Source organism: Physella acuta, unplaced genomic scaffold, assembly GCF_028476545.2.
Source record: "Physella acuta isolate Inbredline_101_S28 unplaced genomic scaffold, ASM2847654v3 ptg000375l, whole genome shotgun sequence".
NCBI classification, from domain to species: Eukaryota; Metazoa; Mollusca; class Gastropoda; family Physidae; genus Physella; species Physella acuta.
Genome location: NW_026731894.1, coordinates 46,239 through 71,022, shown reverse-complemented (window position 1 = coordinate 71,022; position 24,784 = coordinate 46,239). Strand labels below are relative to the sequence as shown.

The window sequence follows — 24,784 nt, the reverse complement described above, 5'->3', positions numbered from 1 at the left end:
AAGGATCGTCATTATGTACTTTAAAAAATTATTATTAACTCTAATTAACTATTCACTGAACTGGAAAAATAAACGTTTGTTCTATATATCTTGTTTTGGTGTCACCCCCCCCCCCCCCCCCACCCCAAATCGTGTATAAAATTGTCAGTATTTAGATAAGCCATTGCGTTGACAGTCCAATGATCTAGCTCATACAGTCATACAGTGGTATCTTGGCCTACACAAGTGCCATAACATTCTAGATTTTTGAGATACGAGCCGTCGAGCGAACAATGTGTGGCTTTGAATTACGAGAAACAATGGACTTACGAGGAACCGGATCAGTCATTGCCCCACACCCAGTAGCAAAGTGGCGCCTTTTTGGAAACTTTTTAAACTCAAAGTTTTTAACAATGATATTTGTTAAAAAAATATTTTTGGTCAGCACATCTATGTAAATCACAAGATTTCTTTTCATGCAGCAATTCGGCGCCTTTTTTTTGCTCTTTTCGCTCCCCCTACAACGAAAACCTGGATACGCCTCTGCCCACACCCCTCCTCTCCTATTACCGTTTTTTGTTTTCAGACATTTTTCTCCAGATAGGAAGGGCAATGGCCCTTGTTGAGATGCATTTAAAAAAACAACCATGGAGAAAAAAAAGCAAAATATTCTAAAAAGCTAGGCTTTTTGCAGTTTAATTGGCGACGGATTAGAGTAAAATGCATTTTTAAATACAAGTTTACACCTCCGGATGGGGGATGAGGGAGGGGGGCGACACCAAGACGGAAACTTGTTTATTACAAAGAAAATTATCATTTACCGAGTCGGATAAATTACTGAGATACATTAATGAATTCTATTGATTCCGCTCATTTGACGCCAGAAGGGGGGGGGGGCACTAGACATAAGCCGCATAAAACAATACTAGCTTCTTAGGGAGTGCGTATGTGTGTGTACTGTGTGTGTATGTGGGGGGGTGGGTGTAACACCCAATACGAATTGTCAACATGCTTGGGTGAGTTGGTTTAGTAGATGTGCCTCAGTGCGGTTCTCTCTTGTTTTTGTTTTCTTTTTTTTTTTGCTATGAACTTTTAAGTCACAGAGTAAGTAAAGATAAATCACATACATTAAGCACTTTCACAATACTAAAGAAATATAGTTGGATGTTTTTTTTTTTAATAGTACAATTTATATTAGAGGTGTTCTTTGAAGTTTTCTCGTCAGAATTCTTTTTTACATTACAAAGAACATCAAATACAAGGGATGTTTCAGTGTGATTGGTACTGGAGGAATCAAATAGGTTCATGTTTAGATACTAGCTTGTTGTATGCGGTGGGTTTTATTGTTTAGGCTTAACGCGCCTCTGACGATACTTGTCTTCAATTCTCTTTCTCCTCGTCATTAATGATGACATACACCAACGGGAAAAAATAATCTATCACACATCTAACAGCAGAATGATGCTGCCGGATCAAAGATCGGCCTAAAAATACACACGCAAAAGTCGATGGCCATGGAACCAGAAATGCAATATGGAAGGCCCGTCTTTTGTAGGAGGTGAAGACATTTACATTGGTATATAATATATAGATAGAAGAAATATATAAACAAGGGGGAACAGGCACAGATGTGAAAGAAAGGATATGATATGGCCCTCTAGGGATCTCCACTTGAAAGCTAATATTCGCATAATCAACTCCAATGTGAAGTCTATTTTATTATACGGAGCGAAAGCTTGGAGAACATCCAAACTACCTTAGGGGTAGTGCATTCATTCATCAACAGCTGTCAAAGTTTTGTAAAGGTAGAAATCAGGAAGTGAAGATGGTTCTGGATAGGGCACACTTTACGAAAATCCACAAGGCAAGCGAAGGAAAGACTTTCTAAGAACAACATGGTGAACTAGAGGTCGACACCAATATGTTTAGTTACACCCAGTGGCGTAGCTAAGTTGGGTATCACATGGTGCGACACCTAATAGTGTCACCCACCCCCCCCCCCCCCTTGTAAAAGCTTTAAAGTGTTCACATTTAATACTAACAATATTTATCTATAGTCAGTTGTTAATACTGCTGGATGTGGCATCGTTTTCTCTATAGCTTGCATGCTTATGTCATGGTGTCACCTCTTCCTTTGTTTGAATCATTATTATTTACTTAAAATACTTTTAACTCTAGTTAACCATTCATTAAAATGGCAAGAACATATTTATTCTATATATCTTGCATTTTTTTGTCTTGGTGTCAACCCCCCCTCCCCCCCCCCCACTAAATGGTATCACCCGGTGCGGTCCGCGACGCCTCTGGTTACAACTCAAGTAAATGGCTCACGATAAATGATTATGGAGTTTTTGGTGGCTCATACCCAGCAGGGGTGATGGGCTGTACTGTGTGTAAGAAAGCTCTTTTGCAAAATCTAGCAATTATCATTATACATTCTGTCTGTTGGACTAGCTGTAACATTTAGAGATAATCTTAATTATATATATATATATATATATATATATATATATATATATATATATATATATATATATATATATATATATATTTACCCGGGGACAAACTTTCGATTTGCACCCCCCTCAGACTTTTGATTTGCACCCCCCCTCAAACTTTCGATTTGCACCCCCGCCTCAAACTTTCGATTTGCACCCCCCCCCCCCTCATACTTTATATACCGAGGGGTCTATGGGGGGTTATGACCCCTTAACCCCCCTGCCTACGCCACTGTATATATAGCTTAGAGGCGGGGACACCCCAGTTTACCGCACCGTGGACACCCGACCTTGCGCCACCATTGATAAGCCTGAGGTAATTGTGCCTTCTAACCATCTTATAGATTATAGAGTATAGACTAGTAGAAAAATATAACCAGAGTTTTTTCGGGTATCTCTTCGGGATACACGTCTGAAACACGTCTACCTCATACCCACAATATATACATTAGCCAGTGTACCTCCATTTTAGCATAATTAGCCCCCTCCTCCCGGAAAGCTTCAAGTGCCCTCCCCCAATTCCCCGAAGAAAATGTCTGAAAGAAAACGGGTGACACCATTTAGGGGGGTGACATCAAGGCAAAAAATAGCAAAATATATAGAGAAAAGTGACAATTCCACTTAATTAAGTAATTAATTCAAGTGTTAAAAAGTCTTTTAAGAGCAAATTTGACAAATCCCGACAAGGGTGGAGGGGGGGGGGGGTGCAAATCGAAAGTTTGAGGGGGGTGCTAATCTCAAATCGAAAATTGAAAGTTTGTCCCCGGGCGCCGGGAAGGGTCGCTACGCCTCTGGGAGGTGACACCATTAAGTGCCGCACCGGGTGACACCCGCCCTCGCTACGCCACTGCTGTATTACTTTTAGTAGGGATGCAAGTAATGTGTTTTTTTTGTCTGAACGCGTTTTTTTTAAAATATTATTTCGTGCCACCAATATAAATGTTGCTAGATTATCTACATCTAGATCTAGATTCTAGATCTAGATTCTAGAAATCTAGATCGCGAAACAACTAAAAGGCGTCGACGAAAATAACCTAAATTCTACTTCCGCAAACTCATTGTAATCGCCCGTCGTACTTAATTTACTCACAAACTGATGTGGTCTTGAAGATCTAGAATTAGATCTGTTCTAGATCTGGACTATCTCTAGAACTAGATCTAGATCTATTTTATAGATTTAGATTTTAACGCAACTCACCTCTAGTGTGTAAAAGAATGTTTGAAGGTAAAGATCCAGATATTAAATAATAAAATATAAAATTATTAAAATTAGGCCTACGCTTGGACCCAAAATCAAATGTTGAAAATACTTACTTCTTAGTTTACAGTTTACTGTTTACAGTTTACACTAAGACCGTAACTTTTAATTACTTTTAAATTTCATTTAGCACTATGATGACTAGACTAGATCTGTAGGACTGTCACTGTGCATATCCAGATCTAGATTTTTTTTAAGTAGCCTACTTTTTTATATTAACTCTTTATTATAGGCTAAGTACAAGTTCATTAAGTTTGTGGCTTAATTAATTTTATTTTTATAGGCCTACTTCTTAGTACTAGATCTATCTAACTGTAACTAATCTAGAAACTACAGTCTACTACTAGATCTAGATTCTAGTATTAGTAATACTAGACTTAGAGACTAGACACCAGAATCTAGTAGTTAGTAGTAAAATAAGTTACCAAGTAAAAATATCTAGATCTAGTAAAAGTCTAGGCCTAAGCTCAGTAAGTAAATTGCAGTAGGGTGGGCCTAAATCATCAGCCTATAGTTTAAAATTTAAATTATATGCCTACTTAATTAGTTAGCAGTCAGACTACTCTAACTAATACTTAGGTCCCTATATTCTATATTATAAAATACGAAGTGACTACTCGAAAGAAGATTTTTCTCCCCAACGTCTAGGGTTAGGGATAGGATTAGGGTTGGTGTTAGGGTTCTGCGGTTGTAAACACATGCATGCGCAGTACCATCAAAAACATCGCCACGAAGGCAAGTCGTAGTTTCTCTCCATTGCGCATGCGTATCTTATTCCGGCTAGCATCGGCCTCATAAATATTGGCCTAGATCTAGATCTAAAATTTGTTAGTGAACAGATGAATATCTAATCTATATATATATATATATATATATATATATATATATATATATATATATATATAATTCTCTTCATGGAGACCATAGAAAAACACCACGCAGCTTAACCACCACTTCATCCCCACCTGTCAGGTGAGCTGTGGTTCACCTCAAATGTTTATTATAGTACAGCCAGGTCGGCTATTACTATTAGGGCCAGATAATTTAGCATTAAACCATTTGAAATGAAGGGGAGGTAACAATTTCTGATTGATCTTTTCTTTGTCTGTAAACGGCTGCTTTCACTGGGCGTGGGGGGGGGGGGGGGAAGGGAAGGAGTGCGGGAGGGTGTAGTGTTGAATTCACAAATTATGAATGGCTGATAAGCAGAAAATAAAACAACTAGATGGCGGTGTATACAACATCGCGGGTCAGCTCGTTTATTTTAAAATTCAAAAGAGATCAAGATCTTTTGGAATTTAAATTAGTGTGTCTTTATCAAGATTTTAAATTTTTTAAATTAATGCCGCCTCTTAGAATTTGCAGTACTAGATCTAGTAGGCCTACTATTCTACTTTTACTGTTAACATTAAATGCCCTCCCTCACCTATAATAATAACTTAATTATACTATACTACTATACTTAACAAGTTAATAATCTTCCATTTTGTCCTTCCCTGGGTGTTGACTTTGCAGTCTCCCAAGAGATCCCTGCTGTCTTCAGTTCCTCAGCTAAAATGATTAGACCTACAGGCCTACTGCTAAAGTTTACCATATTTTTGTCTAGGACTATTATTATTATTTATTAGGCTATTACTCATTCACTTAAATTTATATTCGGCCTTTTTTTTTATTGCTAAGCCTATCTTTAATTTGATAGGCCTAGTAACAGGATTAATGGGCATGTAAAAATGTGATGTAAGAGAAGATATCATATTAGGCTGTTAAATTGACAATTTAGGACCAAGTAAATTTTAATACAATGAAAAATAATTGAGTTATCTTTGGCAAGGGGTAGGACCTATGATGCTGTGTTATTCTTGTGTCTGATACTAAAAACAGTGCTTGAACAATGGATTTCACAATATTAAAGTAACAAAGTTGCATAAACTTGCTTTTATTTCAACCATAACACTTCCCTAATGCTAATTTCTAACCCTAAACCAGATATTGCAAATATCAATGACAAGTTTTAGAACCTATTGAGTTAGTTATTTTAAGTCTTATTGAATCACAATTATTAAGAAAAAGGCCCTACTGTAGTTTAGTGACTGTTAGGCTAAGCTAATCTTAAGTGTTGGTATGTCTATAAGTATAAGTGTTGTAGTCTAAGACCAGTGTCATGTAGAAATTCCTTTTGTTAAAATAAAATGTGTGGTCACTTAAGATTTATCAGAGTCTTCAGAGCATCTGTAATACATAGATTATAGAAAAGTTTTTAAAAGTTTAAACTGCTAAACTACTCTAACTTTAATCTTAAACTTTACAGAGTAACTTTATTATATTATTGACTTGTTTGCATTTTTGTAAGAACTTTATTTATAATTGTGATATGTGTGGACAGAAAATTAGGTCATTCATTTAAAAATACATAATTCGTAACAATTTAATTGTATCATTATGATTGTCCATGAGTTTCTCTTCTTCTGAGGAGGTATGCTAGTATCAATGTATACCAACCAGTAAATTTTTATTGAAACTGAAATATGTAAAGATAGAGTAATCTCATTTGAAAACTATTTCACTATATTCTACATAATATATTGATTTACTAAAGCATAATGTTTAAATTGTCCAATTTTACAGTTTGTAGTATCATTTCAAGACTCTCTCATTAGGCCTGGATTACATTTCAGGTAAGAATTTGAAAAAAAAAGTTTTTAAACTGTAAATTAATCACTGCTTTTTAACCTTATCTGATTGTTCCATTCATCAAAAGATGCACACAAATCAGCTTTGTCATTACTGAAGTAGGTGTGTAAAAGTTTGGTTTGAAAGTCTTGCTAAAAATATGATACAAACATTTTTACACATAACATTAACAGGTGCTTGTTGGATGTACGTGAATAGCAATGCAGGTAAAATGCTATTAAAACTCTTTAACCCTTGCACTTATAATTCAGCCTAGTTTCATCACAAGTAATCAGTATAATGTGGGATGCCTGCTTTTTACCAGACTTTTATATTTACATGCTTTGTGCAAACCTTAGCTTCTGCATTAACCTTTACATACTTTTTTTCTAGCGGAGAAAGTTTTAAAAATCTAATTGTCCACCAAATTTTTATATTTTGATTTACTTTTATGTTTTATTTCTGTGTACATACTTTGTTTATCATCATTTTTTATCTTCCCATTTTTGCCATTTGTATAAATTTAATAAATAACTATTCAAGAATATTCAAATATTTTTTCGTCAAATATATATTCTTGAAACAGTAAAGATTCACATGCTTTTGACAGAATCTTTCAATACAATTCAATATGTTTTTACAAGTTTTAATTACATTTCTAAGGCTGCTATCTTATGCAGAATTAAACTATAATTTAAAAACAAGCAATAACGTTTTTCAAACATGCAAACTGAAACTAAATCTTTGTTCAACAAACAGTATAATCCACACTAATCCTTATATTTTTAGTTCAACATATCAAAAGATGTGTTGTTTTTCCTTTTTTGCTTACTTATCATTTTTGCTTTTTTATTTGTTGAACTATTTATGGCTCTCTAGCCTATTTTTAATTAATACCAAAACTCATTGTGATGTTTAATTTGGATCTCACCAGATCAGCACAATCACTTTGGATATAAAATGTATATCTAACTTTATTCACTCGGTCACAAGGGTGTCACTCAATGTAGTAACTGAGGGTGTCGCCCCCCACCCTCTCCAACAATTTTGGCATTTTCAGTCCCCCGCCTCTACTATTTTTTTATTTTAACTGGATAAAACATTGTTTTGACAGTAAGTTTTATGTTTTTCCATCATGGTGTGACACCTCTGTATTCACTATTAAAATTATACTGGTGGTATGAAGTGAGCTCATTATGTTATAGTGTAGGTAACAGATAGCAAGTAATGCTAGGATTTATTTGCCTTCTACTTTTGGTATCTCAGTCTGTCACCTTGCGGAAACAATGATCATATGACAACTCTTTGTTGTAAGCTGAAGTAATAAGCAATTAGCTGTGTTTAACAATTTACGCCACCAACTCTATTGATTATCTGTTGGCTGGCTTGGCAGTAGGGGGTAGAGGGGGCATACAATAGGTTGATCCACCTGATCAGTTGGCTATGTGTTTTTTGTGATGTTGTGTTTAGATAACCACACATGTTTAACACCATGGACTCCATATCCTTTATAAAAAAATCAAGAATAATCCTTATGTTGTAAGCTTTTAAATATATTTTTTTTATGGACTGTTGTGTCCAAATCTTTAAGCAAAAGTCATGTTTTTTTTTTCTGTAGGCCATAGAGCAATAGATTCTATATCCTTTGTTTCTTTACAACACTTCATAGCACTTGATGTTTGCTTCAATTCGCACCGTCACATAGATCTCTATATATTTCATCACAATATATGTATCCACGCAACTTCATCACGCAATTAGTACCATCATATCGATATATATGTCATCACAGTATGTTTACACTTCGCAAGGTTGTCACTCAAGGCTAGTTGTTTGTCACCACCTTTCATATCTGCTACACAGGGGAGACCACTATCAACTGTGTGTAAATAGTTTCAGTTTCATGCTTCACGTAGAGTTTCAGGGGAAAAAACCCATTTGTGTTATGGTTGTCGAACCAGGAAGATTAGGTTGACTGCGGCGGCTACACACGGGGACACACGCTGTGTCACATTGATAAAACACAAAAAACCACCAGCGTCTGATTTATTGTCCACACACGCCGCCACTCTGCGTGTAGTGTGTATCTGACTGTTGCTGGCCGCTGCTGTGTCGTTGATCATGTCTCGGTGAGGGATACGGCCTAATCTTTTATTTAGATGGGGTTTTATCAAAAGGTCAGTCGCTTTTTTTCCCCAACACGATGTTGATCCTGTACTGTGCACGTGACGTTAGTGTGTTGACAAGTGTTGTCTCTTGATGCGAGCGATCGCAGCCTAGGCCTAATCTGTTAACAAAATGTGTTTCATTCTGAGCGCGATGAGCACAACACGCTTATGACCAGTATCTGCTATTTTGGTGTTTAAATATATTTGTTTTGCTTTACCGTATTACGTTTTTCTATTGCAACTAACACACTCCATTTTTTTCCGTGTCTCACTCATTAACTATTGTTAATTTAAGTCCACCAACATGCTCTTAGTAGTTCACTACAAGCGCTAACAGTACACGTCCATGGGCTATTGATTTCTAATAGGACCAGTTGAACAGCATTTTTTTTTCATTTTTTTTTTAAAAGTCTGCTTATCTTTGAGGTCGGGGCCAGTCTAAGTCACTGCACCATTAAAATGTAAAAAGGACTTACTATTACTAAAACTAAAATATACAGATTTCGTTTGATAAACAATTTGGCATTCTTCTGTCAGACCTGCTGGCTTTCTGTAGCCTGTTAACACCTATTACAAAAATAAACCTATTACAAAAATAAAACTATTACAAAAATAAAACTATTACAAAAATAAACCTATTACAAAAATAAAACTATTACAAAAATAAACCTATTACAAAAATAAACCTGGCACGTTTTGGTGACTAAACCTAGGTGGTAAAATTAAATTATATTGCTCATCATTTTTTTTCCTAAGGCCGTACTGGTGTGCTGATTGTGTAGTGGGGGGAAGATTATGATTTGGATATAGTGTTTTGTATTGTGCGCCCTGGGTGGTATTCAACTATATATAGAAACACTGCTTTTGAATGTTATAAAATTCTTAGCAAAAGTTCTGCTTTTCTTTGACTGGTGAGATGAATAACACATTATAAAACTGGCTCCAACTCATTTTTTTTTTAAAAATATGCCATCACTTTTTTAAGGAAGATGTGACAAGAATTTTTTTCACTAAGGTTATGTTATGGGGTCCTACCAATGTTAAACAAAACAGGATATGGTCTGTGGAGTGTTGTAAGACGTTAATTAGGGTTTCGGGTGGTTAAGAAGTCCTAGTTTTGTGTTACATGATATGTGCACAATCCCTTAACTGTAGTGTGCTAATACCACAAGTGCGTCAACTAGTCTAGGCCGAGCTACTGTGTACAATGTGTAATTCTAAAACAGTAATGACGCCTGTTGGCTCGTGCAGATTTGATCAACTCCTGGTAGCAAGAGTTTACCGCCTCCCTGCTCCTTCCTTTCATTATTGGTGATTATCAGATCGATTCGTCGCTCAATGATACTTTACGAGCATTTCTTAAAAGGTATTTAAAGTGCTTTTGAAACAGCTGGATGTGATTAAGCACGATATTTTCTGCTGAATGTTACACTCTAACAAACTTTAATTTTACTCACTGAACCCGTGAACACTGTGTCATACAGTTTAATGCCGTCTGTTGCATTGATGTCCAAGAACGTCTCTATAGTCGTCTCCGTTGCTTAAACTGTTGATTGTGAACTTGCTAATCTTCGATGGAGTGACGTAGGTAGTGGCATACTTTGTTAAATTAACACAAAGTTGTGTGCGGTAGATGTATACTACGATTTAGCGGAATTCCCCCACATATTATGGACGTTAGCAATTGGCATGTAAAAAAGTCTATGGCATTATATTCAACATACTGCTTTTATCATATATAATGTAAAATACTGCCATCAACTGTTATATGCAGCTACTAAGTAAGATATATATCACCGCTTTCATTTCAAGTTACTTGAGTTTATTTTAGGCCTAAGATTTTTTTTAGGTGGGTCATACCAACATAAGCAGGAAGTATCTTTAAAATGGTATAAACTAGTATTGCACTTCTTTTAATACTTTTCTTAGCACCATGGGCTGCCTTACTTTTCGTGAACCGTGACGAAACACGCCATCGACTTTTGCCATTCCAGAGAACAAAATGCTTTTATTTTTAGATTTTTATAACTGTACTGAATGTGGGTGTGTGGATACATGTATTATGTTGGTAGCTGACCCTGTTTCTGCTCCCGGTACTTCACTTTTAGCTAACTGAACAAATAATTACTATGCTTGTAGACATTTTGAATATATTTATTAGATCTATACTTTTAGCTTTTTTGTGTGTCTGTATTGATTATTCTTGTAGCTTACTTAGGTTCTAGATAAAATGTACATACATTATCCCTGCTTTATTTAGCATATTTTTCTGTTAAGTTTGAAAGAGGCATACAATGAAATTGTCGTAGGCTACACTTGCAATAATCGAGTCAGCATCCTTTCCAATAAGGAAGCTAAAATAAAATACTTGTGACATCTTGAGTTATTATAAATAGTTGATTGTCAGATCTGTTTACATCATTTATCAACTAGAAGTAGAAGATAAGTCGTGATGACTGTTTCTATTGAAATAGCTGTAATATCAAGGTACGATCTAGACTTGTTCTAGTTAACATACATTTTGAAAGTATACATTCTTTCCGGCTGCTAGAGATTTTGTTTTTTAAATTGGCCGTGCTTGATTAGTTATTTGGGTCGGCTTAGTCATTCCACCTCTACCATTGAACGTAATGAAAATTATTTAGACTTGTTCTAGTTTACATATACTTTAAAAGTATACATTCTTTCCGGCTGCTAGAGATTTTTTTAAAAAAATTGTCCGTGCTTGATCAGCTATTTGGGTCGGCTTCGTCGTTCTGACGTTCCACCTCTACCATTGTTCATAATGAAAATTATTTATGTCAAGTTCGTCTTATGAGTAATTCTTATAGAAGTGTTAGAATTGAAGCTTAAAATTGATAATATTTCTAATTGCATATGTTGATAAGGTAATATCCATTTTAATTTGCTTTGATTGGCTTCAAATTATTGAAAGCATTTTTTTTCTACTATTGTACTATATACTTACTGGTAAATTTTATTTGACTAATTAAAAATAATTACTTTAAATGTTTTCGATACAGGTGTATACTTAGTTCAATTATGTTTCAAAGTGTCAACTATAGAAGCTCAAGCTATGTTTCTTTTATAAGCCAGATATTGCTGTTACCTATATTTAATAAAAAATGGTAGCCCCCACCCCCTTTCTTATATGTAAACTTGAGACTCGACTTTACCACTCCAAAACGTTTCATAAATTCGACGAATCATGTTTGGCCGTCCTCCCCTTAACGCCCTGACATAACAGTCTAACAATGACAGACCCGGACAAAGTGTGTACCGGGGCTCTACAGCTCCTACTTCAGGCATGTGTATTTTCTTGGCAATACAAACTTTGTTGCAACATGCTCTGTATAATGATTCGCCTTAAATGCAGCATAGAAAACACAGGCTATACATGCTTTTACATACGCACAAAGTGTAGTGGGGGAGGGGGAAATTATAATCATGCAAGGCCAAGTATACATTCATTTAAAAAGGCAAAACTCGTTTGTGGTACATAATAGTATTAGGCAATGTTCAGTGTAGCAGAAGCAGTTGTTTCACACGCCTTTATTTAACTTGATTGCTGGCGATGAATCATAAGTCGTGTTCACACTGTTGACCCCGGTTGGAAGAGTAATTACGTCGCCTACAACAGAGTTTGTTGAAATCACATTGAACATGGTTGGCGAACTTACACTAGTTCAGTGATAATAATACATCGGACTGTACCTGTCAGTTATTCTGTGTCCAAGTTTAGAAATGAAAATCTGAATAGTGACATCCAGTAAAACACGAAGCATTTTAATTAGGTTTGTTCAGTCGCCGGAAAGTTCATTTACTTTTCAAGTAAAACACACAAAAAAAAAAGCAAATCAAATATGTTAGCAAGGAAGTGAAATAATCCAACATTTATAACATTAATATGCGGCAGTTTGCGGTCTCGAGTCTTCGAACTCGACATCCCTATACTGAACTATTTATATATTCTAAATTATGTTTATCAAGAAATTATTCATAGACGTTTAAAAAAAATTAAAACAAAGGTTGCCGACCCCTGTATTGATTTCGATATTTCAAATGTCCAAATCTGTTGATACAAAGTGCTCGCTATCTGCAGCAGTACGGTTGTTTTAAGAAGCCACGACACGGGATCATGTGGGGCTTCTTCCTTTGTCTCTGGCTGGCACTCAGCTTAAAAAATCAATTCTCGTCTCGTGCCATGTCAACATGCGCGTGAAGTTGTATTTGTTTGATGGCTGACATACACCACATGTATGTACATTTTTTACCCTAACTTTAGTTGTTTTTTTAAATCTCGAGATTAAAAAGGAACCGAAGATGGTTATTTCCCTTTATTCTAAGATAATAATGTAAAATTTTAACAACCAATGGTGACATTTTCGTGCGAATTTTCAACTCGTAGATTCCAAGTTCGGTTTGGAGAGGATTCAATCCTAAGATGTATGTGTGACACATTGAAAAAAACCCGTGCTTACCTTCACACTCCTTACTAATACTTTATCTGGATTGTCTGGGTGTTTGTTTTCTACACAGCGCTATCGATTTTCTATTGTTTAATAAAGCTGTTTTATAAAATATGGCAAAGTACTCAAAATGTCATAACTTTCCATCTCCCCCCCCCTATCTCAACCTGTTATCGGACTGAAGGTGACCTTTGTTTGTGTACGATAATATATATATATATATATATATATATATATATATATATATATATATATATATATATATATATATATATATATATGTTTGAGGTGAAAAGTTGTGTCTCGAGTCTAGTTGATACCTCTTGGAGAAGAGTTAGGGCGCCGACCGGCTTGCGGACGTTTATCAGCGGCAGTGTTTCTTTCAGACATTTTTCTCCTTTAACTTAACTTTTCAAGGCGCCGCACTTAAATTTCACGTGGTGGGGTCACTTGTTGACGTATATTTTTTCTGTAAATGTTCTTTTTTTTTGTGAGTAGGAGGGGGGGGGTGTGGGGGGCAGCACCCCTATCCGAAAAGATGGCTGAAAGAAGCCCTGATTAGCGGTATTGTTTAAAATTCCCTGGTAGCCAGGCTAGGCTGAGGTTTATCTGCCCTGTCAATGCCCTGGCAGAACACGTCACCGAAATATTTGCTGTTGCAGTTTGCTCCGTCAGATCCACATCTGCTGCAGTTGTTCGTCATCAACTCATTTTCTATATGTTATATCATTCTGAGTACAAGATTTCTCTTACCCCGATTTAAACGCTAGTTGAAATCTTTTGAACGTGAATTGATTAACATTTGTGATTCTTAGCTAAGCTGTGCCCTTGTATGAAGAAGTAAATATCTACATTTCGATCTAGTTTAAAGCGAAACAATTATTTATAGCTGACGAAAGTCACCTTCTTTTTGCAAACGGCACATAGCAGTTCTAGTTGTATTTTTGTGTGAAAACCTGCCGGCCATTGCTTGGTCTTATGTAAATGAGCAATAGTTTGGTACATGTTGTAAACTTGAGTTCACCACCTCACATGTATCGATGAAGAGAAATTTGCATTTGTGTATTTGGTCGCGAAGAATTGTAGCTGTTGCAAACTTGACAAGTGATTTATTCTGTTGCACATTTGTTGTAAGCTTGACGAATGATTTATTCTGTAGTGATTTATCTGCAGCTGTCGCCATTTGCACAGCTCAGCTTTCGTAAGCCCTTGTACAAACACGCTGGAATGTAGATCTGTCTCTTAAACGTAATCGTTCTGTACGGGGATCGCAGGCACGTCACTTATTGAGTACACATTTTGTAAATATCCTGGGTGCGTGATTTAAACAGAATTGTTGCTTAGTTTACATTTTTATGAATTGATGGCCGCAAATTCCTTGTACACGTACCGAGGTCAAAAGAAACTCAAGTAATCTGCCTCGTGGACGTCAAATCTGAAAGAGTACTAATTGTTGCTTACCTTTTTTAAAGCTAAAATGTCTAATGCCTTCAGCGTGCATAATGCTTATTTCTTTAAATGTCAAAGGTAATAAAAAAAATGCCGCGACATTGGTAGTAGCGCGAGTTAAGAGTTGGTTAAAATAATCAGACTCCCGTCAATAATCTTAGCTTGGGGATATAACCAGCTCATTGGACTCCCACGTGACGGGCGTTTGATGTCCTTTTCCAACATCCTTTTGGGCGACGCCCAGATTTATGAATGTGCTTGCACGAAAGATTTAACGACACCATTAACACAGCATTGTGTTTAGAAGAGATGTTTCCCACGGGCCTGGTGACAAATGTCACCCAAGGTACACAGATTGTGTTGCAGATAGACAACACGGTGCTCATCTCTTACACCGAGTCCGTAATTTGGTTTAATTGGGGAGGAGGGGGGAGGAATCACCTGCCCCAATAGAGCACGGATATGTGTGTCAACGTTAAAACGTTAATTACCGGTGTAACACTTGATTAGGCCCACTCGCAAAACGTTCGATACTCGTGTATAGGTTTTGTTTTGTCTCGGCCTATGGATAAAAAAAACGTTACGGCCCAGTAGGACTCTTTTAAACGGGCAAGGAAACGATCTTGTATGTAGATCTATTTAGTTAGGTTGTCTTTGTTTGATAGAACATTTTTCCACGTGTGTATAAAGTATAAAGCAAGGAAACAATCTTGTATGTAGATCTATTTAGTTAGGTTGTCTTTGTTTGATAGAACATTTTTCCACGTGTGTATAAAGCAAGGAAACAATCTTGTATGTAGATCTATTTAGTTAGGTTGTCTTTGTTTGATAGAACATTTTTCCACGTGTGTATAAAGTATAAAGCAAGGAAACAATCTTGTATGTAGATCTATTTAGTTAGGTTGTCTTTGTTTGATAGAACATTTTTCCACGTGTGTATAAAGCAAGGAAACGATCTTGTATGTAGATCTATTTAGTTAGGTTGTCTTTGTTTGATAGAACATTTTTCCACGTGTGTATAAAGCAAGGAAACGATCTTGTTTAGTTAGATTGTCTTTGTTAGTATTTTCCACGTGTGTATAATGTGTAAACATGGGTCAGGTACATGTTTTTTTCTGATAACACGTGACGTTTTAAATTGAGTTCTGACGAATGGAACAAGTTAATTGTCATGCGGCTATATTTGCTAGCAGTTTGTTTACTTGTAATTTTAAGCATCTTATTAAGCACCTTATTATAGGCCTACTCAATGATTATATGTATCTATTTCTTTATGTAAACAATATCCCTGAATTATTTTTTGCGGTGCAGCATTTTTGTCGTACATCAGTTAAATTCTGTTCCTCTGTTTCCATAATTTGATTAAAACGTTAGGCCCTAGGGCTCAGTTGGCCCTGACGGCTCATTCGTCTCCCCTTCACCTGATCGCTCGTTAGCCCTATCACAGTGACTGTCCCTGATCGTACTGAGACGGTGATCTATCTTTAGCCGGCCTTGGCTGATAGATCATGTTTGTGTTAACACCTCCAACTTCAGCACTGTTAACCCAATCTTTCGACAAACACGACACGCGATTCTGCTGTACTCTGTAAACAGCATGTCAAACGTGCCGGTACGGCTCGGCACGCTGTTCTAGCACGCTGCTGTAAGCGTACGTCATACAGCGTGTGGACGTGGTTGTCACGTGGCGTGGGTAAACAACCTTCTTTGTTTTACTAATGGTAAACAGTGACACCGGTCTGTTGTTCGGCTTGTTTACTATGTGAATTGAGCATGAGATTTGATGTCTGAAGCTTGTTTTCCTTATTTTAACACTTAAACATGCCAGTCTAAACTTTTTAAAAAAATTGCTAATTGTGATTTTGTGTTAACATTTGTCATTATACTACCCCTATAGAATAATTTCCACAAACCTATTTTGACCGCATTTAAACTTTTTTTTAAATTTAGAAATGTTCTATACGAAACAGTTTTGTATGTGATCTTCACCTGGTATTGTGCGAACCAGTTTTATTTTTTTTATTTTGGACTTAGTATTATCCGAGCTTTCTATTTTATATAACTGTTATTACAAAGGCTTGAAGGTATAATAAACCTTCGACATGTTTGCCTACATAAACAATTACTTTTTAAAGTTAATCAATGATGTGGTTCATTTAGATTTACTTAAACAACCCCTTTAACAAAAAGAACGTCCAATACAAAATTCTTAAGGCTAGAAAAAAGATGAGATATTTTACCGATACACAGCACCGTGTTCACATGAATAATTTTTTATTGTTGTCGGATGCTGGAGGGGAATTGTCTGGGTGAACTTGTGTAATATTTCATGTGCAAACTGTGTCCTCGCTGGTCCCACAGTCAATAACATTTGTCTGGCGCCATACCTTAGGCTCTGCTATTGTGATGATCAGGTGCGGTTCGTAAGAACGGCTTCTAAATAAGTCATGAGACGGACACGATTAGTTTAACTTGTGGAGTACGGTAATGCTTCAGGTAGAACTCTAAACGCTGTGGTGCCTGACGCGATATAATCGCTTCCCCAGAACCATGGTTCAATTTTCTCCAGATGTATACACCGTTGTGTTCGAAACCCACCAAAGTGTAACGGCAAAAAATTCTAACTCATTGTTTTTATCATTCTTACCATCGTTACTCAACGATTTTATTTTACTAAATACGTATACATAAATGGTCAGGAATATATATATATATATATATATATATTTATATATATATATATATATATATATATATATATATATATATATATATATATATATATATATATATATATATATATGTGTGTGTGTGTGTGTGTGTGTGTGTTGAGGCCTAAAATTATAGGATTCATCAAGCTCTGTCTTGTTAGAGTTCATCTCCGCTTCCCTATATAATTATCTCTCTCCGGTTTAATTGGCTGGTATTGTAACATTGAGCCGGTGATTGTTACCTACGTGGATTTGTACAGCTTGCTGAATGACGGTGATCATGACAGCGGCTGTATATATTGTTGACTTATTGTGATTATGACAGACAGTGTTTGTAGACCTTGTTGAATGACCGTGATTATGACAGACAGTACAGTTTATTGAATGACGGTGATTATGACAGTGTTTGTAGACCTTGTTGAATGACCGTGATTATGACAGACAGTGTTTGTAGACCTTGCTGAATGACGGTGATTATGACAGATTGTTTGTAGACCTTGTTGAATGACGGTGATTGTGACAGACAGTACAGCTTGTTGAATGACGGTGATTATGACAGACAGTACAGCTTGTTGAATGACGGTGATTATGACAGACAGTACAGCTTGTTGAATGACCGTGATTTTGACAGACAGTGTTTGTAGACCTTGTTGAATGACGGTGATTATTTCTATTAGCCAAAACTGCCATGAATTCTAGAATAACGATTTCAATTGGTCCCACAAAATGGCGTTGATCGATTGCCGAAGAAAAATGGTTTTTCTTCATGGGACCATACACAAATAACAAAGCAACGTCTAGCTCAAAGCTCTGCATATTCGCCCCCTGCCCCCCTGCCAGTAGAACCCATTCATCATGGCCCTCAAGAGTTAACTCAGCCGACCCATTGAATAACAAAACAAGCTTAACTCCAGGTCGGCACGACTTTATTTAACACAATTTTATCTCTAATATTATCAGTTTACAAAGCCGGTATGAATGAGTACGTGATTGGTTGTTCCATTCCAGGTTGATTTTATTAGACGTGTTGTGGATGTGAGGTGGACTACGTCCATGTGGTACGTTGAATATCATGATGCTTGTTGGTTATCAAAGCAGAGGGTCGTTTAGCCTGTACTTGTACACACAAGGTATAACCTCCATGTTCGGGTCGTTTAGCATGTACACACAATGTATAACCTCCATGCTCGGTTCGTTTAACCTGTACACACAAAGTACAACCTCCATGCTCGTGTCGTTTAGCCTGTACTTGTACACACAATGTATAACCTCCATGCTCGGTTCGTTTAGCCTGTACACACAATGTATAACCTCCATGTTCGGGTCGTTTAGCCTGTACACACAATGTATAACCGCCATGTTCGGGTCGTTTAGCCTGTACACACAATGTATAACCTCCATGTTCGGGTCGTTTAGCCTGTACACACAATGTATAACCTCCATGCTCGTGTCGTTTAGCCTGTACTTGTACACACAATGTATAACCTCCATGTTCGGATCGTTTAGCCTGTACACACAATGTACAACCTCCATGTTCCGGTCGTTTAGCCTGTACTTGTACACACAATGTATAACCTCCATGTTCGGATCGTTTAGCCTGTACACACAATGTACAACCTCCATGTTCGGGTCGTTTAGCCTGTACACACAATGTATAACCTCCATGCTCGGATCGTTTAGCCTGTACACACAATGTACAACCTCCATGTTCGGGTCGTTTAGCCTGTACTTGTACACACAATGTATAACATCCATGCTCGGGTCGTTTAGCCTGTACACACAATGTATAACCTCCATGTTCGGATCGTTTAGCCTGTACACACAATGTACAACCTCCATGCTCGTGTCGTTTAGCCTGTACTTGTACACACAATGTATAACCTCCATGCTCGTGTCGTTTAGCCTGTACACACAATGTACAACCTCCATGTTCGGGTCGTTTAGCCTGTACACACAATGTATAACCTCCATGTTCGGGTCGTTTAGCCTGTACACACAATGTATAACCTCCATGTTCGGGTCGTTTAGCCTGTACTTGTACACACAATGTATAACCTCCATGTTCGGGTCGTTTAGCCTGTACACACAATGTATAACCTCCATGTTCGGGTCGTTTAGCCTGTACACACAATGTATAACCTCCATGTTCGGGTCGTTTAGCCTGTACACACAATGTATAACATCCATGCTCGGGTCGTTTAGCCTGTACACACAATGTATAACCTCCATGTTCGGGTCGTTTAGCCTGTACACACAATGTATAACATCCATGCTCGGGTCGTTTAGCCTCTACACACAATGTATAACCTCCATGTTCGGGTCGTTTAGCCTCTACACACAATGTATAACCTCCATGCTCGGGTCGTTAAGCCTGTACACACAATGTATAACCTCCATGCTCGGGTCGTTTAGCCTCTACACACAATGTATAACCTCCATGTTCGGGTCGTTAAGCCTGTACACACAATGTATAACCTCCATGCTCGGGTCGTTTAGCCTCTACACACAATGTATAACTACTATAACTACTATAACCTCCATGTTCGGGTCTAAACGTCTTGAATCGTGTTGACGCGCCATCTAGATCTGTCTATATTGCTAAAATTAGTCGCGCTTTGCTGTTGAGAACTCGATTTGACCCAATTAATGGTTAATTGCCTTTCGTTTATGACGTTTTTTATATTGCTGGAAAACTCAAACGAATTTTAATTATATAAGGTAATTAAAGTAACTAGTAACACTAAAAATTAAGAACGAAGAAGAAGAAGAAAGTAACTTTAATTTGACTAACTAGTTTGATGGGTTGAAATCAAAGCAGTCAATGGTAAAGTACAATTTATCTTTTATGCGAGATTTTGTGGTCCCTGAAGTTGATCATTTTTGGAGCTATAATGTTTGAAAGGATGTATTGATAAATCTTAGTAAGATACATTTTGGGGACAATATTTGCATTAAGTAAAATCAACTATTCCCATACAATTTTGAATTTATCGCTTTAGCTTTTGACCATTTAGACCAGCCCCGTTAAAAATCACCCATCTCCCAGTTACGTTACTCATCCCTGCATGTAATAATGTAATACCTGCTACAATACAAGGACGTTTTAGTCTCATGTTTCTTTCGACTGCCGTATTACCTGTGGGGACGGGGATGGGGGGGGGGCGGGGGTGTTATCGACAGGTACATCTTGGTATGATGCGGCAATCTTGCAATATGAGTGTCAAGGTTGAAATAAGTTAACATTGTAATTCCGGCATTTTTTCCTTGTTGCGCTTGAATGCCCTCCTGTGGCTGTATAGGCCTACATCAGATTCTGGCACGACGGCTGCAGTGTTGTAGGCACATAGAAAAACTAACCAGGAAGTAGAGGGCGTTTTGTCTTTTAAACTTCAGCCAATCAGACAACTTTTATATTTTATGTTTAATTTATTATTTCACCTTTATCAGCCAAGCGTGAACATGAATGATTCGACAGTTCCTCATATGTGTTTTTGATATACTCACCACAAATGTAGAAATGTATTGCTGATAGTCATTGTTGTACTTAAAGACATTCGCTATAGTTTTTAGCTAGACAGACTTGTATGGAGCGTTAGTTCAGGAAATGATCATGGTCATACAATGTTTCAATATTCTGTCGTGTGCTAGAAGTTGAAGTACATTTTCATGTAGCAACTGTTACACAATGTCCGAAGATAGACCAACAGTTCCCTACAAACAACGGCCACAATCCGTGTGTAGTAGATAACGTCTCCGGGCAACAGAATAGTATAATCCTGAGGTAGAAAACTCCAAAACTTCGATACTTACCTCATTTTACTTGTGATTTACGTCACGTTCCCTCCACCTCCCCAGACAAGGCTTTAGCCCACCACCTGTTTCATATCAATATTTGAATCAAAACGTCTACACATTGGCAATGAACATTGACTAAATACTTGCATTGATAAACCAATAACTTTCAATCCCCCACATTCGTCTGTGGCTTTCCAGTTCGGAAAGAAAACCGTCCAACACACGATCTGTTTTCTCTGCCACACAAGTCGTCATACTTTGCTTGAGGGAAGACGTTACATCTTGAATAGAGGCGTACACAACAATCTGTTCTCTCTGCCACACAAGTCGTCATACTTTGCTTGAGGGAAGACGTTACATCTTGAATAGAGGCGTACACAACAATCTGTTCTCTCTGCCACACAAGTCGTCATACTTTGCTTGAGGGAAGACGTTACATCTTGAATAGAGGCGTACACAACAATCTGTTCTCTCTGCCACAGAAGTCGTCATACTTTGCTTGAGGGAAGACGTACATCGTTACATCTTGAATAGAGGCGTACACAACAATCTGTTCTCTCTGCCACAGAAGTCGCCATACTTTGCTTGAGGGAAGACGTTACATCTTGAATAGAGGCGTACACAACAATCTGTTTTCTCTGCCACAGAAGTCGCCATACTTTGCTTGAGGGAAGACGTTACATCGTTACATCTTGAATACAGGCGTACACAACAATCTGTTCTCTCTGCCACAGAAGTCGTCATACTTTGCTTGAGGGAAGACGTTACATCTTGAATAGAGGCGTACACAACAATCTGTTCTCTCTGCCACACAAGTCGTCATACTTTGCTTGAGGGAAGACGTTACACCTTGAATAGAGGCGTACACAGATAATAAAGCGTACACAGAATAAAGCGTACAGTTCTACCACTCGGGTGCTGAGATGAGGAGGTAACCTGGTGCTGTTGACACGTGACCGTTTGATCCCGTCAGATCGTGGTGGTGTTGTGTTATCTTGGTGTGTTGGTCAACACTTGTGTACACACTGAGTGGAATCGACGGTTATAAACATACACTAGGCCTATTGTAGACCCGTTGACATTGCTGGTACCATAAGGTAAAAACACACTAGTGCAACCTAGGTTTATATCAGAGCTGCAACAGTTAAAAAATAAATATGCTACAGACCTTAGTTAAATGCGTTGATCCTTCATTACACAGGTTAACAATGTTCGCTTTTTAGCGTATTTATAAACTTTTTAAATAATTGATTTATCCCGTTTTTTAGTAAGTAGGGATTATTTTTTTTTTTAAATCTGTTTATTCTATTGTTTTGTTATATTGGCACCCATATACCGCTTGAAATATTTTCTGTCACCGTGTGAAAACGTAAACAACTCATCCAGCGATCGTTTGTACGTTCCTTCCATCTCTTCTTTTGTTAATAAATATCGTCTTATTGAAATAAATTATTTATGACTAATTTTAAATCTAATTAGACTGAAAATGTTTATTCTTGCGTTGTCGTTTGATACGAGTTCTAAGAAATCGCGGCATTAGAAATAGGTTACAACGTGAACAAGATTTGATCAGACAGACCTAAAACAAACTTTGTTCAGAAATAAATTATGGTGTTGGAGATTCTTTTAAGGTGTTAGATATTGTTGGACGCTTGTGGTGGCTTTCATTAAAAAAATGATTACCCAGTTGTAACATTTACACGCCTTACCGTACTGCCTCCCGCCCTGCCCTTCAATGTCTCTGCGGGCGGGAGATTGCCGTCAGGTCTGTGATGTAGGTAGACACGCCCGCCTTAAGATGGAGTTAGTTGTTTATCACTTTGATGACCAGTGAACACTGTTGTAGATCATTTGATTTCAACACGCTAAACCTCTGCGTGTCTGAGGCTACAACAGTCATTGAACGTCATCGACTCAAAATTTTATAGGCGATAAATTACAGCTGTAGTAGTCTGCGTGGTTGAGTACTGGTTTTTGTTTTTGATGTGTGATGGCAGGTTAAGTTTTATTTTCATATTATGCTGATGTGGCTGTGTATTCACTGTGTTGTTTACACATTGATTTCAACTGAGGCAAAAACATTATTGTCATATCCTTATCTATATATATAAAGCAAAGTGGTCAAGTGCCCGATAGGGCACTTCCCGGCGCCGCAGACGCGTCAAATTTGGCACGATGGTGCCTTCGGGCAATAGAACACGAAGGCCGGTGACGGTTGGCCGAAAAGTCTACGGACAGGGGGTCAAAACTGACCTCGACTGACCAGCGTCTTATATGGGCTATATTACGAAAAAAAAATTCCTCCGACGACCCCCCTTGAAATTTTGTGAGGTGGTAGGAGAACGCCTTGGGGTGTCACAAAAAACTCGCCATGTCCGGGAAAAATCGGGAAATGGGTCAAAACTGACCAGTCGTATTTCCCTATATAATCTTTGTATTTTATGTGGAAAAATGAGGGTCATTTGAAAACGGATTTTAGGGCACTTACCCTCTTTACATCTGGCTAATTTTTGGCATGTTTATAGGTAAATGGCTTGACCGTAGGGCAGACCTGTCGGTCTCACTCAAAGCTCTCGACGAGGGCTAAAAAGTGACCGCGAGTGAAATTCTCTTTATATGAGCTCTATTACGAAAAAAAATTTCCTCCGACGACCCCCCATGATATTTTGTGAGGTGGTAGGAGAACGCCTTGGGGTGTCACAAAAAACTCGCCATGTCCGGGAAAAATCGGGAAATGGGTCAAAACTGACCAGTCGTATTTCCCTATATAATCTTTGTATTTTATGGGAAAAACAGAGGGTCATTTCAAAACGGATTTTAGGGCACTTACCCTCTTTACATCTGGCTAATTTTTTGCATGCTCTTATGTAAATGGCTTGACCTTTAGGGAAAACTGTCGGTTTGACTCAAAGCCCTCGACGAGGGCTAAAAAGTGACCGCGAGTGAAATTCTCTTTATATGAGCTCTATTACGAAAAAAAATTTCCTCCGACGACCCCCCTTGATATTTTGTGAGGTGGTAGAAGAACACATAGGGGTGTCACAAAAAACTCGGCATATCTGGGAAAACTTCGTAAAGGGGTCAAAACTGACCAGTTGTATTTCCCTATATAATCTTTGTATTTTATGGGAAAAACAGAGGGTCATTTCAACGCAGACTTTAGGGTACTTAAACTCAGTATATCTAACTAATTTTTTGCATACTCTTAGGTAAATGGCTTGACCTTTAGGGAAAACTGTCGGTTTGACTCAAAGCCCTCGACGACGGCTAAAAAGTGACCGCGAGTGAAATTCTCTTTATATGAGCTCTATTACGAAAAAAAATTTCCTCCGACGACCCCCCTTGATATTTTGTTAGGTGGTAGAAGAACACATAGGGGTGTCACAAAAAACTCGGCATATCTGGGAAAACTTCGTAAAGGGGTCAAAACTGACCAGTTGTATTTCCCTATATAATCTTTGTATTTTATGGGAAAAACAGAGGGTCATTTCAAAACGGATTTTAGGGCACTTACCCTCTTTACATCTGGCTATTTTTTTGCATGCTCTTATGTAAATGGCTTGACCTTTAGGGAAAACTGTCGGTTTGACTCAAAGCCCTCGACGAGGGCTAAAAAGTGACCGCGAGTGAAATTCTCTTTATATGAGCTCTATTACGAAAAAAAATTTCCTCCGACGACCCCCCTTGATATTTTGTGAGGTGGTAGAAGAACACATAGGGGTGTCACAAAAAACTCGGCATATCTGGGAAAACTTCGTAAAGGGGTCAAAACTGACCAGTTGTATTT

At 37.6% G+C, this 24,784-nt stretch overlaps 1 protein-coding gene across 4 annotated transcripts in view; it reads left to right on the top strand.

Moving 5' to 3' along the window:
* The first annotated feature begins 3,540 nt into the window (after positions 1-3,540).
* The window catches only part of LOC131941877 (alpha-1,6-mannosyl-glycoprotein 2-beta-N-acetylglucosaminyltransferase), a 37,697-nt gene continuing 16,453 nt past the window's right edge, over positions 3,541-24,784 (top strand). The window contains exons 1-3 of one of the 4 annotated variants that reach the window (XM_059301439.1): positions 3,541-3,702; positions 6,361-6,410; positions 6,600-6,632. In XM_059301439.1, the coding sequence (XP_059157422.1) occupies positions 6,627-6,632 (6 nt within the window). In that variant the 5' untranslated portion in view covers positions 3,541-3,702; positions 6,361-6,410; positions 6,600-6,626. Of the gene's footprint in view, positions 3,703-6,360; positions 6,411-6,599; positions 6,633-8,352; positions 8,583-22,371; positions 22,393-24,784 lie in introns of those variants that run through there. The other 3 variants (XM_059301440.1, XM_059301438.1, XM_059301441.1) reach the window with 3 other exon arrangements.